The sequence below is a fragment of the Amphiprion ocellaris genome, chromosome 1, assembly GCF_022539595.1.
Source record: "Amphiprion ocellaris isolate individual 3 ecotype Okinawa chromosome 1, ASM2253959v1, whole genome shotgun sequence".
NCBI lineage: Eukaryota > Metazoa > Chordata > Actinopteri > Pomacentridae > Amphiprion > Amphiprion ocellaris.
Window position 1 is genome coordinate 17,354,007 of NC_072766.1, and position 17,847 is coordinate 17,371,853.

Genomic DNA, 17,847 nt, shown 5'->3' on the forward strand with positions numbered 1-17,847 from the left:
ATGGCTTCAGTTCTGTGTGCTCTTACTCTGAAGTTCTGCACTTCCGTTATAGTAGTTGTGAGCACAGTTGGTGCACTGAGCTCCCTCCACCCCGTCCTTGCACGGACATTGTCCGGTCCACATATCACATACACCATCTGGCTCAGTTCCACTGATGTCACACACACACGGGAGGCAGCCCAGAGAGTTTCGATGCTCCAGGGTGTGGTAACCATGACGGCAAGAGTCACAACGACGACCCTCCACATGTTCCTAAAAAAAGAAATACGGAGGAAGATTAGGAGGGGTGGAAAAGGGAGATATAACAGATAAAAGATGGAAGAATGAGAGAAACATTTAATGCTAAAACTGTAGTAACTGTAACTTTGAAAGTGGCCTGACCCTTGTCAACACACCAAAATCTGACAAAACTTATTAGGGGACAATACAAGGTGTTGAATTAGTCTGTCACTTACAGTCAAAAGAAAAAGTTGAAGTTCCAAGTGATTTAAGGTGATAATCCTATATATCGTCACTTGTTGCCACTTCCATTAGTTGGTCTATCTGACATGTTTTCTTTGCAATTAGATGTCAATATGAAGTTCCTCATCTTTCTTGATATTCTGATTCTAACTTAAAATTTTTTTTTCTGCAAATAAAAACAGAACATTTTAACTACACATCTTAATTGTTGTGGTTTTTTTAAACTTCAGTTGCAAAGTTGAACACTGTTTGGAACATGTATATACAAAATAATTTCCTATTCTAGAATATATTTAAATACATTGTATCATAACTTAATGTAATATCTGAAATTCATTGGCAAGTGCTTAGCACGGTTGTTGGGGGGCATCTTTATGTTGCTAAAAGCAACTGTATAAAATTGGTTTTACAACAGCCATTGTTTAACATAATGGTAAACAATCGGGAAAAAAATGGCGTATCCTAAAAAAAAAAAAAAAAAAGCCATACATGCCTTACACACACACTGGCCTGTGTAAGGATCACAGTCTGTCCCAGGTACCGTCCCTTCATGTGAGCAGTTGCAAGGAGCACAGAAACCCTCCGGTCTTAAACCGTACAAGCCGCTGCCGCATGAGTCACATCGCTGGCCGCCCACCCCAGGCTTACACTCACACTGACCCCCTTCAGGCTCACAGAACGGACTGAGGGACCCCGAGGGGTCACAGTCGCATGGGACGCAGCCGTCTGGGTGGGAGAAGTTCCAATAACCAAACTCACAGCGGTCACATGAAAGACCTAGAGAGAGAGCAGGAGTAAGAAAGAGAGACACGGAGAGAAAGAAAAATGGTATTTAGAGAAGTTTTTAGGAGAAGGCGGAGTGGGACCAACTGAGGGAAACAGAAAGGAAATAAATAACAAAGTGAATTGATGCTCGCTTGTTCACCAACCAGCGTTTAGTCCCTCTGTGTTTTTCAGACCTGTGTGTATGTGTGTGTGTGTGAGTGAGAGAGAGAGCAGGAGAAATGGTGGGTGAGTGTATAAAACTGCCATCATTAGGGCCGGGCCCTCTACATATGATGGATCACTCACCTAAGGCCAAACACTTAATTTTACTGAGCAAAAAAATAAATAAATTAAGCAACTACAAGAAAAGAAAGGAGGGTAAGAAAAAGATGGGATGGAGAGATGGAAAATGGATGGAGGGATATAAAAATTATACTAAATCATTATCAAAAGGTGAGTTCCATTCTGGAGAAAACCTTGCATCTTGAGATTGGTTTTAAATAGATTCTTCCACAAGAAAATGTTTAAAAAAATAATTTGTGTAGCAACAGATAGAAGATTAAAAAACATCAGAATGCAAAAAACTTGCTTTTTATTAAGGAGTTACATGTAAACATTTCAGGCAGTCCATGAATTTAATATTTAACATATTCCCTATATTTTCAAGAGTTGTTTTTTTATTTAGATGTAAAACTTTTAGCTTAGAATTTCATTTAAATATTGAAACCTTATTTTTTAACACCTTTTTGTTCTGCTCATGATTATACAATAATTATAATTAGTTGCAAACACCAGATCCATACTGTAGGAGGTTTTATGGCAGCAGCAGCAATGCTAGGCTTTAAGGCTAGTTAAACTATGATATGCAGTGTGTGCGTGCAGGCTTATTTGAATATGCCATACGTATTCCATGACAGGCAATCTGTCCCTAAATGGATGCCTGGGGGCAACGCAGTCACCACGGCCGTTTATGAGGGAGCGTGTGTTCATATGTGGGTGGGTGTGAATGTGTATGCGCACACATACATTAATAAGAACATACCTGTACATCTGTGTTAACGCACATGAACACGCGTGTCTGTGTGTGCGTCCTACTTTGTGTGAGGCAGACAGTTGGCATTTCCCCTGGTCTGCCCACTTTAATGATTTTACAGATATGAATGTATTTCTCTCCATAGATCATATTTCATGGTGGTTGAGTGAAAATATGGGTCTGTGTGTGCAGAAGTGCAAATGAACATCTGAGTGTATTAATGGTAAATATGCAGACTGGCAGACTGATGCTTACAAGCCTAAAAATGTCTTGATATATTGTACTCAGCGCAAATTATTCCCAGTAAAACTATATAATCTATAAAGAATCCCACATGTATTATAAAATGAGCTGGGAGCAAGATAATTATATCATCTTTTTTTACTTTTTAGACACTGAGCTGAACAAGTTGGCCTTTACAAATCCCATTTTTGCAACTAGTCATTTGACATTCAAATACAAAGTGCAACAAATGCAATAACAGGAATAACTGGGTTGAGAGAAGAAAACAGACAAAGGGGAAAAGTAAGAAGTCAATAAAAAGGAAAGAAAAGTGAGAACATTACAGAACAGACTGTGCTAGAAGATATTAGATCAGAACAGAAAGGATGTAATTTTGGGTTGAGGTGTCCACGTGTGCTCGTGCGCATGTGTGTGTGTGTGTGTGTGTGTGTGTGTTTTCAGGACATGGCCAGCCCTTTTATCAGTAGCCAGCTGGTTAACAGGCTCATGCATCACCATTTCAAACGCTATTATGTACACACTGCACTCTGGCACCTTGTTACGAGTGTGCGTGTTTCTGCATGTGTGTATCTGCGTCTGCATGCACACATTTCAATTCCGTCCTTCTGAAGCGTGCCTGCCATTGCTCTACTCAAAGTATCAGCTTGGCGGTAATAAATTGCCATAATCAAATCTCATTTCTGAAAAATACCTGTGGGAGCGACCAAACAAACAGGGACAGAAAAAAACGAAAATGGGTCTTGTAAGAAGGAGTGTGAAAAATACAAGGGGCTGCAGCAGTTTGTTTTAATCAACTTGGCATTGAATTAGAGAATTAAATACCAGCTTAGTCCTTGATGGCATGCGTGCGTGCACTCACACACACACACGTACACACAGACATGTTTATGTGCACACGCAAAAAAACTCTTACAACATACAATACATAGAGTTAGGCAAAGACAAAAGTACATGAACACAAGGTTACATCCAGACATATTCTCTTATACATACACATAAGTATAACTGACACACTTACACACACACAGACATGCCCGCACTCACACGCACAACGTGGACCCTTGATAGCAAGGCTTAGCAATAACCATGATGCGTTGAGTTGAGGAGCGTTGGCCGGTTTTGCATTTCATACGAGTCTGGTCTTCAAAGACACACAGGGGAGAGAGTGAAACCATTTATCACAAAGAGAAGCACAACGGCTGGAAGCACCGCCAGCAGAAAAGCCTGTTTATTTTGGCAGCCACAACATTTTGGGATATGGATGTGTGTGTTCATCAGTGTGTATATACACATGCCTGTTTTGTCATGTGCACCCAGTGTATACACTTCTGCTTTTGTGTGCACCCCAATGAGCACCCTTATGTATTAATTAAGACGCCGTTGCTGGACAATTAAACAAAGTTTAAGCACAAGTTATCAACAAAGTACTAGGGAGAATTTAGTAAGAAAACTGTTCTAAGAACCAGACATTTTGTAGCTGATGTGCTTTGCTGCTGCAGTAAAATGCAAATATTTTATCAGCATCATGGATGGGATCTAGCTGGATTTCTGAAAACTTGTGACTGTTTTCATAAAGTCTGTAATGGAAAGAAGGAGCTTTAAGTGTCTCCTCTGATGCACACAATTAAACAAATACAATTGCACTACTTGACACCTTTAAAAAAAGGTTTTCTCCAATATTTGTCAGGAATCTCTTTACCTGTGACATGCGGTTTACACTGGCACTGCCCCGTGTCATGGTTGCAACTGGGAACTTCTCCTGTTGAGCTGCTGATAATGCCCATGTCAGTGCAGTTACAGGAAATGCAGCCATTTGGATTTGAAACTTTAAGACCATACCAATCAGGCAAACAGTCTGCACAGCGACGACCCGTTACTCCAGCCTTACACTGACACTGACCTCCTATCTGGAGTAGCAAACACAGAGGGAGAGAGTGGAGATGCAAGGGAGAGAAGATGCAAGGACAGTGGGGTAGAGAAAGGAAAGAAACCATGTTGAGATGTGCAGTTTTAAAGACATTTCAATGAGGCAATCTTAAGTTACAAGAGTTACAGTTTGCTGTCCTGTGTTGGTGTGTACCTGAGCACACTCCATACTGCCGTTGACCGTTCCAGCAGCGTGACAGTTACAGGGCTGACACACATCAACTGAAGTGGGATCAGAGTCCTCCAGCCTGAAAAACCCACTTATACACAGTTCACAGTTCTTACCTGATAGTGAGAGAGACAGAAACATGGTGAGAAAGAGCAAAAAAGTCAACAGACAGAAACCACGGGGGTATCAAAAGAGATGTTTATGTTCTATAATGTAGCTTTCAACAGTACTCATCTGATGGAAAAGCATTTTATTGCATAATGAAAACATATGAGTGAGGCACTATATTCTAAAACATTAGCAGCATTATCAAATTTACCAATGTCTTCATGCGGGCTCAAATTAAGATGTAAAGACAGGGTCGAAATTTAAACTTTAGGAACTTTGAGTTTGGAATTTTAGACAGTTTTCTCATTTGTATCAGTACACAGATGTTCGCTAAAGCACCTCTTTAACACAAGCACATTTTCATTACAAATACTAATCTCTTCAACACGTGCGTTTCGCTCTAACAAGTAAGAATCTTTTACTTCACGATACATAATATGGAATTTCTCATATTTTAGAGGTTTAAAAGACAGACTGATTTACAACTACAAACTTTGGTGTTTGTAGATGTCACTTTATATGCTTCAAATTTTATTGACTTTGAGTCAATGCTCTTCACTTCTGGCCATCATCTTCACTGAGAAAAATTGTGTCAGCCCTGAGATATCAGCACCCTACAATTTAAGAAATCCAGTGTAAATAAATAAAACACATTATATAATAAAGGAATGTCCTGCAAATAACACAAAAGCAACACTTTCTAGAGCAAGCTAAAATGTGACAGTCTAGTCTACACGCTCTAGTTTGTGACTTTAGTGACTCAAAGTTATTGAAGTCAACTATCCAACAGTGAGTGGTGTTGGAAAATGAGCTAAAATGTCAGTTTTACAAATGTATTTAAACATACTGATCCCATGATTTTGATGTCATTGCAATTTGCTGCTGACAACCCTGCACTGAGTTTCTGTATTTGCTGTTTTCAATATTTGCATTTTTGTAAATCGTGCAGTCTTATCTTAATTTGTATGTGCTTTGGTGATTTCCCTGATTTCGTAAGTTGCAGTGCACTGAGCTCTCGAAACCACCATAAAAAAAGCATAACTCTCCCACAACTTTAAAATGTAAAAATCAAGAAATCCACATGCTTTACAGTGTCTGCATATATTGCAAATACTGACTTGTGTGAAACTCTGTATGTTTCTGTACATACATAAATAGCATCTATTTAGAGTTTTACACATCAGTCTTATGCCTGTAACTGATTCCAAGTACTTTCACATTAAGAATGCTTGGGAAACACAAAAGTCGACTCACACTTCATAAAATGTAAAAAATAAAAGTCAGCTAATGCAGCTAAAACTGTACCTGTGGTGTTGTGAATACAGTTGTCACAGATGCCTCCCCCTCCTCGATAGTGCTCATCTGGTTGGTCATCAGCTAGAACATCGTAATGGCAGGAGAGGGCGTGGCCATGGCACTGACAAGGTCTGCAGTTCATAGGTAGGAGTTGATCACCAGGCCTAAATGGTTTGTCATTGTAAAGCGAAGCACAGCGCTGGCACTGTAGGAAACAATTACACAGTGTATACAAATAAAGATGTGCTTTGTTTTATATCTAACACATTACATATCATATCCACAGCGCAACATACATTATGCTGTCATACTTGTTTTAGAGTGTAGTTCTTTATATATATATATATATATATATATATATATATATATATATATATATATATATATATATATATATATATATATATATATATATATATGTATATATGTATATATATATATATGTATAATGTGTGTGTGTGTGTATATATATATATATATATATATATAAATATATATACACATACATACTGGCCTTGGACTCTGAGGAGACCTTGTTTTTCTATGACAAACCAGATAAAACGTTACTGCCTTTGCTGCGGCAAATAGCTTTTGTTTAATTTGATTTGATTACATTAATGTTTAGGTTAAGATTTACAAGAAATATGTTAACTTATGCTGTGTAACAGGAATATTGCTGTTAAAAAGCACTTTATTTGTTTCAAGTGTTTGCAAACCAAATATGATTGCGTTTTTGTTCATATAGCAATACTTTTAAATTAAAAGTGCAGAATATACTACTTTTAAATTCATTATTTAATTTTATGCATTACAATGCGATTAATCACGATTAATTAAAAATTTTAATCGTTGCCCAGCATGAGTTTTTCTTTACCGTAACAGATTTACTGAGGTTGTTCATTGTAACATTACCTCTCTTTTGCTTTCCTGTTGGATCTGAAATATGTGAAGCGGAGCTTGTTTGACAGGGAGGAGTAGCGTAGCATAACCTTAACTCTGGCAGTGTATTAACTACCAAAGACTGCTATGGCCATTTTCATTTATATTTGAATACAAACAATTAAGCTGCTTCATCACATACAGATACAAACACTGATAATGGGCTATCTGCACATCCTTAATGGATAAAGTGCCCAGAAACAGTAAGCAAGTTTGAGACTATAATCAAAAGCCCTTTGCCCATTGTGAGAATACACATTTAAATGAATTACAGCATTGGGGGTAAAAACAATAACATCCTTTGACAAGAGATTTGTATCAATCAATGACATGTAAAAAATGTGCATTCACTGAAAATAAACGGGTGCATTGAAAAATCGTCCCATGACAAGTGAAATGCTCGCTTTCATGGAACAAAGACTGACACAGGCACAGTGAGGAGAAGAGGAGCTGAATGAGAGAGGGGGCTAATGTAAAGAGAGAAAAATCAGTGGCCCGTGTAAATCTAAATCTAAAGAGAGAGAAGAAGAATACACATAACTCAACAGAAAACGCAGAGGTATTCTCTACTATATAATAAGGAGCCAGTACATTCACATTCACGCGCACGCACGCACACACACACAGCATAGGGAAATCAGACCACTAATGAGGAGTGACTTGCAACAGCCAGCGCACTCACACAGTCCCACTTTCATGTCAAAATAAACATACCAAGGTGTGTGTGTAGGGGGGGAGAAGGGGGGAAAAGTGATATAAAAAATGCATTTTTTTGTAGCAGAGAGCAGCAGAGGCGAGAAGCAGCAAGTACAAGCCCTTTGATTTTGTTCAGCAGTCAGTACAAATTATGGTGGACAAGGGGGGCATCAAATGGTGGGATTAAAAATGTATTAAAAAACACAGGAGTTCCTCCCATGTGTGACACATGCAGACCTGCACTGGGCCTATTATGTATGACACACAGAGGAAGGAGGGGAGGCAGGGGTAAGAGAGGGGGAGGAGGAGAGTGTAGATGGAAATAGGGGGAAGGGACTCCGATTTTGTATATGAGAGAGAAGGGAGTGGAAGTAGGCAAAAATGCAGAAAAATGAGAATAATGTGTTTTAAAGATTAGGACAGGATGGATAGAAAGACAATGATCACAATAAACAATCCACAAGTGTGTGAGGATGATGTGGGGCAGATAATGAAATAAAGAAAGAGGAAAAACAAAGGGGTCATGAAAAAAATCAATGCTAATAATGTGCATCGTATCACTTATTTGGTCACAGGTTCTTCCAAAAACAAATACAAGACTAGAATCTGCTCATCAAAATAGCACTCCATGGTGCTACTAGTACTGAAAAACTTCGCAAGGTACAGTTAAAGCGTTAGATTTTAACATTAACATAATAAATACATAAAACATTTGGATGGCAAATCACATAGTTAGGCAGTCCAAACACAATCTATAGGTTTGCATATTTGTGTGTGTGTGTGTGTGTGTGTGTGTGTGTGCTTTTGTATGTGAGTAGAGCATTCAAAGTGTTGCTCACTGCTATCTGATTATTAACAGGATCTAATGAAGCAGCAGGAGATTCTCTGGAGACGTGTTGTATACACACATACCAAAAGACACAAGCACAGGAGACAAAAAGAAACAAGTTTATAAAGACCTATGCAGACACACACACACAGGAGAGTGTCTTGGGACATGTAATTCACCAGGAGTCTTGAGCTGTTTGCATGTTCCTGTTCTGTCAGTCTGCCTGCTCATCTGTCTGCCATGCTGTTTGGCCTCAAGTCTATCTGTTGTCATACCTACAGTAACCTCCCGTGTTTGTCCATGCTTCTTTTTTCCTCTACTGCCCATCTGTCTTTGCTTGCCTGCCTGTCTATCTGCGGCTCTATGCCCCAAACCGTTTCACATATCAAAGGTACTTTTCTTGCTGCACTTTGAACAGAAAGCTCTCACTACACATCACTCTTCGTCTCATCCGCTGGGGATGAGTCTAGGAGTGGGATGGGATGTAGGAGTTCTCCACTGCTCTATGTCTCTCTTTACATTCTTCCTCCAACTCCTCACTGTCTCCTCCATCTTTCCACCCTTCCATCTCCTTCTTCTATCTCCCCTCTTTCTGAAAAACAAATCACTCTGTACGTCTCTCATAGCTTCCCATCTCTCTCCTTCCTCGCTTGCTTCCCCCTGTCTCTGCCGTCCCCCAACTGCTTGTTCTCATAGCCACGGTGAGTATGTGAGCGGGAAATATTACCATACTAAATGAAAGGGAGAGGGTTTTTTCTTTCTTCTCTTTTCTTTTCATTCAACATTGCGTTACCTTCCCTCTCTCCCAGCCTGCTAATTAGTTGAGGGACCAGTGTTTGGGAGTTAAAAGAAGAGCGCACACGTTCATTCTCTTCCTCATACAAAAGGTTTTGATGGCGCTCCATCATCTGCACACAGTACCAGCAGCAGAAAAGAAGAGCACATAAGGAAGATTGAGCTTATGTGGCTTTAATTCTATTGCTTTTATCTTCTGCTCATGGTCTGTCCACTGTAATATTATAACTAAAAACAACGGAATTCAGTTTGTTGTCACAGCACTTCTCACAGTACTTATGTATAGAACTTTAGAAATCGCCCTCTAAGACATTATCAGTAGACTCTTAACACTTCTGACATTTGTTATGTCTTTGTCTTTCAACAATTTCACGGCACACTGTCCTGATTAAGTAAATAAAGATTATGGAACTGGCGGCAAGACCAGAAACTATTAAGCATTAGAGCCAACTGAAATATTGGCTGGCTGAAGTTACTGCCTGATATCGGCCTCTTACAGATATACCTGTACATCAGTCTATGTTGTCTAATATCCACTAATTTGAAAACTCTTTTTTTCCACAATACATAATGTAGAAAAAGATGCTTGGGGTCATTTAAAAATGGTGGCATCAGACAGCTTGTACAGCAGAGTGCCTTCAAGTGTATTGTTTGGAATACTCTCTCAGCACTACAGCACATGTAGCAGAGTATCTTAGCTGATGGAGCGGAGTCAAGCTTTGTCTTCAAGGTAGGTTGCTAAGTTTGTGTACAGCATGGATAGAAAATTGAAGAATAATCCCCCTATTACATTCCCTTTTCAATGTAAGTCTAACATATGTATAAGCAATATCATAGGATATGTCAATATCAGAATTTCTTACGCTTAAAATCAGCATCAGCCTCAAAAATCCAGTATAGTTTGATCCCTGAAATTCATTACCATTCATTACAATGTATAGTGAAACATGCTGTGAGTGATTTGGTTGTTTTTTTTCTCTCGATCCTTGTTATGTCAGTTTTGATTTGTAAAACAATGTCAGTGAAGCCTGTGAGAGTATGTGTGTGAGTGTGACAACTGTGTGTGTTTTGGACTCTGAAGCAGAGGAAAGGATAACATCTTATTTTCACTCTGAATGTTTCGACAAAACCTGCTGAGTGTGGAGACTACTCTAATGGATATTTGGACATTCAGATGGCCTCTGTGTGAGTGTGTGTGTGTGTGTGTGTGTGTGTGTGTGTGTGTGTGTGTGTGTGTGTGTATAAATCTGCTGGGACAACTCATCTTATCCTAAATGCCATGACCAATTTCACGCTCTCACTGGAAAGGTCGTGGCACTGGTTTGTGTACGTGTGAGCATGTTGTGTGTACACATCCATGTTGTGTGTATCTAAAGTTAACCCGGTTAACCCTGGCACAGGTGGAAATCTGCTGCTGAGGCAGACTTGAGCAACAGAGATCCTGGACAACGCCACTTAATGTCACCAGCCATCAATATCTATCACACACATAGATGCACACAACACAGAAAAACACGCACAGTGTCCATTTCTGAATCTATACACAATATAGAATTATCAAGCAAAAGGTTTTACAATTTGAATGGTGTTGGTCAATACCTCTGGATGGTGCATTCACTCACCAAGTCTTTAAAACCTAAATTTAGGAGGTTAAAACATTCACAGTTGGAAGGACATTGTACCTTTTCTTTAACTCTTGCAAAACTTAAAAGTACACTCACACACAAACAGGTACACACTTTGTTTACTGCTCTCAAGTCCTCAGTCAGGTCTGACAGTAACTGACACATAAAGCAAAGCTAAAATATAGGTGGTGAGGAGCCTTTTCACATCTTACCAAAATCACATATTTGTACTTGTGTAATACTAATATTGGAAAACCTTCAATCTTAAAACATGCCATTCTGAACCAATAAATAACAAACACATTGTACAACTGAAAATAGATTGTGTGATGTGATGTACAATACAGTATATGATATAGCTTTCAGACATGACGGAATCCATCAGTTGTGGAGAGACGCACAGAGACAGAGTGACAGAATGAGAGATCAAGTCTGACACAGAGTGCACATAAGAAAGAATCAAAAGACAGAGTGAAAGGAAGCGGGAGAGTGTGTGTGGGTCCATTTGTGCGCATGTGTGTTTAAGTGTGTGGGTGAGAGGGAGAGAGTTTAAGTGTGTGTCTTCCAAGGCCCCTGTTGATCATCTTGACACATGTCTGAGCATTTCTGTCACTTTAATGTCACTGTGGAAATTCTGCAGATTAGTACAACATCCGTCATGGTGCTAGGCCGATCCAAGTCAACAGAACGCATGCAATATTAAACGCTAATATTCCCCACAGCCTTTTATGCTCCAATATTACAGAGACAGAAGAAAGGTCCTGAATATTCACTCAGAGAGATGACATGGACAGGTTTTTGAGAAAAGTGCACACGGGCTCACACACAAAGAACTCCGTGTACACGCATGCACATGTTACACACTAATGTATTTCACAGAAGTGTAGCTCCTGTTGAGATTAATCTACATAAAATACATCCATATTGCTTATTTCCATTGCATGTCCTCAACACGAAAGAACTAACGTAAGTATGTGAGAGCAGGAAAGCAACAGCTTGGGAGGATAGATGGACCAGAGACAGTAATAGAGGAAAAAGAAAATGAAACATGAACAACAGAATCAAACAGGAATGAATTAAATACTTAGAAAGTAAGGCAATAAAGAGTGAGGGGGAGTAGAGAAAACGGCTGAGTGAAATGAAGCGGAAGACAAACAGAGAAAGAAAGAGAGCTGATTAGAGATGCATGCTGAGGGAATGTCATTGTTCTAGTCGATTTGAGACATTATTTAAACTAAGACCCGGGAGAAAAAGACAGAGTATGAGGGAAAGAAAGTGATCAACAAAGAGAAGAGGATGGAGGTGGGACAGGGATCCAGAGAGATGAAAAGGGAATGTGGTGTATATAAAGAGAAATAGAAAGAGTGAAAAGGAGAAAAAAGAGGAAGACAGAATTTTTTCTGCATTAGTCTGGATGATGGCATTCATCTGACAATAATGTCAATAACTGTTTTGTGTGAGCGTGTGTGCAAGCATGTGCAAGCACTTTCTATGACAACTTTTAAGGTTCATGCAAGACAAACACTATTAAATTTGAGCATATGTGTAGGAGGCTGTTTGTTATTTGAGTTTGAGAGTAAAGTAAGAAATGCAATTGAACAGCTGCTAGTTGACAACTGTATGTTATCACTGATATACTCTGATACACACAGACGCACGCGCACACACACGCAAACACGCTAATGCACAGACACTGGTGTATGAATGATACATAAGTAGTTAATAATGCAGGCTGTCCTGTGCTACAGTGAGGTGAAGCAGTCATACTGAACGTTTCACTGCTGACCAACTGGAAGCTTTTGTTACAGTGAGGCTGACTATTACCTGGCAGCTGTATTTACCTTTTTGCAAGTAAGTGTCTGGTCAAAAGGCGCTAATTTAGATAAGACTCGTCATTCTAGTCTATAGTCACTGCGATATCATCATATCAAGAGGTAACTATGACCAAAAACGGACACAGTAAATATATTTTAGAGAAGACACTTTACCAAAGGAATCTGGCAATAATATGCTGTAAGAGCTGAATGATATAGGATACACTAATTTACAAAGACTTCAACTCAACCTAAGGATTTTTTTTCTCTCATAATTTATCATTTTGTGAAGAAGGACAACTAACTTAATTTTGAGTGACACTGCATTACAGTGTGTTTTAGTGGATTTAACTTAATGCAGCCTTTGCTCCACGATGTTTGTAAAATGAAAACTTTTTAAATGAACTGAATGGCTGTCTGAGTGATATTATTCCAAACTACTACTAGAAGAGCAGACATAAAAAATAAATCTGAATTAAATTTCAGACCTGCATATTAACTTATGAATCTCACCTGCTCCCTCTGTTCTTGTCTTACTATCCTTGCTGTTGTCCAGTCATAGTCTAATTCTATATCTGAAAATGAAATCAGTTGCTCTCCACTGGTAGCTGAACATTAACCAAAATGATTTTAAAAGAGAGATGCCGAGCTCTGCTAGTACACATCATGTGTCCCAAAGTAAGATGGTTAATTCAGCACAATGCGTTTTTCAGCAAATGAAGAATACAATGATCTTCCAGTGGAGAAAGGAACAAAAAAATATTTCACAGAAAGACAGAGAGGAGTGTTTTATAATACATGTCTTTGTTTGTGTGTGTGCCTGTGTGTGTTCGTGTAATTTATTAAAGAAGTCCTCTTGTCGCTAAGAAGGAAAGTGCTTAATTAAGACCATGAGGAGATTTTCCCCTGGGGATTCCTCTGTGCTGAGTGTGTGTTTATATTCTTAAACATGACATGTGGCGTGTATCTGGATCTAATATAGACACTGATAATGGGAATAAAAATCTGTTATGATGGCAAAACTGGTGTAACAAGTCTAAACAGGTGGAACTTGTCCATGTGAACCTCTAACTTTGTAACATATGATCTATAAAACACCAGCAAAGGGCGTGTGTGATTCATCACTACATCCTTCGACAAATAAGGTTGATATTTTTTGCTTTGTTTTTGTGATCACGTGTATGCTACTCACGTTGTTTCCCATTGTGTGGCTCTCCGGCAGACACAGACAGCGGTATGGTGTCACACTGGTATCACAGTGGTCTGCATGTCCGTGACACTCACATCTGCCCAGATGACAGAAAGAAGAAAAAAGAATGAGAATATAGACAAACACACCGAGAGGACCCGAAAATGTGTTGTTGCAAAAGGCTGATAATGAAAACATTTAATGTCTTATTAGAATGATAAAACAAGCATGTGTATGTGTAAACAAAAAGGAAACAATCATGATGAAAGCTCTCCTTCCCTCAAAGTTTATGGTGAGACCCTCTTCATCTCTCAACCATGGAAGAGCACTAGTGCCACTGGAAAGTTCCCATTCAACATTTATAAATGTCATCCTGAGAATTATCAGAGCAACATAACAGGTAGCAGACAGCCCTGTCTCTCTCGCTCACACACACACGCATACGCACACGCGCACACACACACACGCACACGCACATACACACGCAGCATGACAGTCATTTAATTATTCATTCAGATATTCAGTTGCTTTCTCTCTTTCATTCTTTCCTCTGCGTATCCTTTCACCTCTTGTTCTCTCTATGCCACTTTCTGTTACAGACGGGCTAAATTAATCAAATAAGGAGCATATAAGCATTGAACATTTTCTCTATTTCTAATCAAATTAAAAGTCCTTCTGTGCAGTATATAACTAAAACAGTGACAAATAACTGCTATTTTGTAACTTATCCCGCTTATATATCAAAGCAAGAAGATTGCCAATCAGTTAAATGTCAGAAAGTCAAAAACAGAACTTGCATTATGCAGAGAAATAATGCCAATTTTTGTAATTTACGGTATTATATCACAAAGGCAATAATGTCCAATAAAGCACAGTGATGGGTGTGTGGCATAGCATTTCAGAAATCTGGTTAAAACTATTTAAGTACAAGTGTCTGTCCTGAGAAAAAGAAACAACAGTGCCTGAGCAGGGCCAGCTCAACAGAAAAAGACATTATAGTAAACAATTAGTTTTTTTCCCCCTTATGCCAAGTTGAGACTGAACTGAGGAGAAATTCAGAAGTGCTGTTTGGCCTGAATGAACTTACATTAGAGGTCTGCATCTGGCTTCTTGTTTCCTTTTAATATTTTGTACATATAGCAAATCATCTCAGTTATCCACTGCTGTCTTTAGATACTGAAATATGGTTTTGATTTTCTGATGTCAAATAAGTCGTAAAAAAAATTATGTATTAAATCCAATAGCCTTACAGGCGATGCCACACTAATATTAATGCTATATTTTTTGTGGCATCATTATGATGACCTCGCTATATGTGCAATGTAATTAAAGAAAACATTGTAGAGCTCGATCCATGCCAAACGCAAGACATGTTTGCTGTTCAAGAGATATTACAGTCACAAAAAAAGGCTTAACAGATCCATCTAAAAATGTTTATGTTCTCTGTTTAAAAGAAACAAACAAAAATATATATTATTATGGGCTTGTTATATTTTTTAAATTCTAAAATTAATATTTATTGGTCAGACTGTTACATCGCTGTATTTAAATATTGCTGTATTTAAATCTTGTAACTGTGCTACAGTATCTTGCAGTAATGTCAGAGGGAATTTGTTAGGACCAACAATGCTCATGACACACACAAAGGACACATACTAAAATTATGACTGTACTTTCTCTTCCCAACATGTGTATTTACATGGTTTATAAAGAATGAAGATAGAAGAGAGATAGAGAGATGGCAGAAGAATGAAAGAGAAGGGAGAGACAGGGAGGGATGAAGAATGCAGATGAGATTTCAGCCGCTCTAAATCTCTGTTTCTCCTACTTCACTGTAACAAGCTACTAATTAAAACAGCTTAGAGGGAGGGGGAGGGAGAGAAAGAGTTAGAGATGATTGCCTCCTGCATAATCCTATAATTATCACAGTCATAAAAAACAGTCACTCTGTCAGTCTAATGAAGAGATGTGTTCACAATTACTCTCAGAAAGCTCTGCTGAAACTCAGCGCTCTGTGTCAAAACATTTTTCTCGATAAGCTCACTCTTTTTTTTGTACAAATCAACACTGAAAAGAGAGTCAAACATTTCTTTCAACCAGTTATGCCACTTACACAAAATTTGTGACGGGGCAGACATTATTGAACAAAATTAGAAGTGTGCTACTTATGAATTTGAGAAACTGTTAGCACAGGAATGTGTCAGGGTACTTGAATTCAGTGTGATGCCAAATGATCATGAATATTACAAATACCATATGTTTGAGGGGCTTCTTCTCTACCACAGATTAAAAGATTCAAATAATCACTTATACCAGAACTCAAACTTCATCAAAAACTTTCATTAACACACATAAAGACTGTAAATCTCAGGATAAACATTTAAAACTTTTCACCTGCCACTGATGGTGATCTCGTTGATGGCAAAGTATCTGTGTCGCTGGTTGACCCCACCTGCTCTGGTGTGGTACTGTCTGCTCATATGTATCCTGACCTGGGCAGCTTGTACCATCTCCTGCAGGGCCGGGGTGTTGTAGAAGTCATTATAACCCGGCCTCCTGACTGGCTGTGCGCTCAGCAGGCTGAATGTGATGTTACCTCCAGAAAAGGACACATCACTGGTACACAGGAAACAAACGAGACAAAAAAATTATATATTTCAAAACTTAATTTAAGAAAAACTTAACATCAAATCGGCAAAATGCATGCTTTTCAGGATTTTTCCGGGCCTTCCAGGGATGACTACACACAACAGTAAGTATGATTTATCTGCGTACGGTAAAGGCAATAGGTCTGTGTTGCCATATCTAACAGAAATCTATGCATTTTCCTGTTATTTCTGACCATTTGATAAACTGAAATGCCTACTATATTTGACTACATAGAACGTCAATTTAAAAAACTTGCTAGAAACACAGTTTTATTCTTAATTTTTAGCATTTTGGCTTTGAAAAAACCTTTTTGCATGTCATGCTATGAAGCACACTGTTACTGTTAAGCAGTTCATCCTCCAGACAACACTGGTAAGTTAATTTCATCTTAGCACAATTTTGCCAGTTATCAGTATTGAAAAAAAATCTAATAAAAATGTGAGAACAATGTGACAATGTGAAAGAAGTCAACCAAAGTGATGAACCTATCGAGAATTATCACCTGAATATTAATTCAAACTGTAATATTTACAAGAAAGGTTTAAGAAATTACTGCCAAAACATTCTAAGAACAAAGATTCTTTCAAACACATATAGAAAAGTGGCTTTGAACTACAAGGGGCTTGTAATTGTATCCTGCGGAGAGATTGAGATTAAAAATAGTAAAACAGTTTGTAAACAGTTATTATAATAGATCCCTTGGTACAAATAACTCCACAACACTTGGGGGAGCAGCCCTCATCTGTCATGATTGGTGCAAGTGTACTTGCAGATATGCTCACACAACTATAGTGGTACCAGACTTGTCACAGTGGAACATGCCAGCTTTTGCCTTGTACAGGTGGCACATATTTACACTGGGTTGTTTCTTTAATTACTTGGAACCATTTTTCAACTGCTTGGGGAGATTGGCAGATTCTGACGGAGGCAGGGTGCCCAAACAGCCACAATGTACGTGCTGGTAGTCACGTGACATGACATCACTACTCCCAAGTATTGGGAACAAATGTCTCCTGTTTATAAAAAAGGCTGTTGTTTATGTTAAATGTTTAAAATTCAGTATCTGTCAGGCCATATTCTATAGCACCACAATGAATACACAATGCAAATACCAAGGCAAAGACAAAAACAACTACTATTTCTGTCTTGCTTCCTCCTCATTTAGTGGTCTCTTCTACCTTGTCTTCAGGTAATGCTGAAAGACTTATTCAGGCCACTTCTCTTGTGTGAGCATGTGTGTGTGCGTGTATAAATATATATATATGCCATAGTACAAACATGCAATAGTGTACACTATGTTCCACATTGT

At 38.6% G+C, this 17,847-nt stretch overlaps 1 protein-coding gene across 1 annotated transcript in view; it reads right to left on the minus strand.

Moving 5' to 3' along the window:
• ush2a (Usher syndrome 2A (autosomal recessive, mild)) overlaps positions 1 to 17,847 on the minus strand; it is a 209,824-nt gene that overhangs the window by 157,699 nt on the left and 34,278 nt on the right. Inside the window, exons 11-17 of the mRNA XM_055010958.1 lie at positions 16,284 to 16,505; positions 13,893 to 13,986; positions 6,012 to 6,207; positions 4,584 to 4,714; positions 4,203 to 4,410; positions 956 to 1,239; positions 27 to 252 (exon numbers count right to left, since the gene is read on the minus strand). Coding sequence (XP_054866933.1) covers positions 27 to 252; positions 956 to 1,239; positions 4,203 to 4,410; positions 4,584 to 4,714; positions 6,012 to 6,207; positions 13,893 to 13,986; positions 16,284 to 16,505 — 1,361 coding nt within the window. The remainder of the gene's footprint in view (positions 1 to 26; positions 253 to 955; positions 1,240 to 4,202; positions 4,411 to 4,583; positions 4,715 to 6,011; positions 6,208 to 13,892; positions 13,987 to 16,283; positions 16,506 to 17,847) is intronic.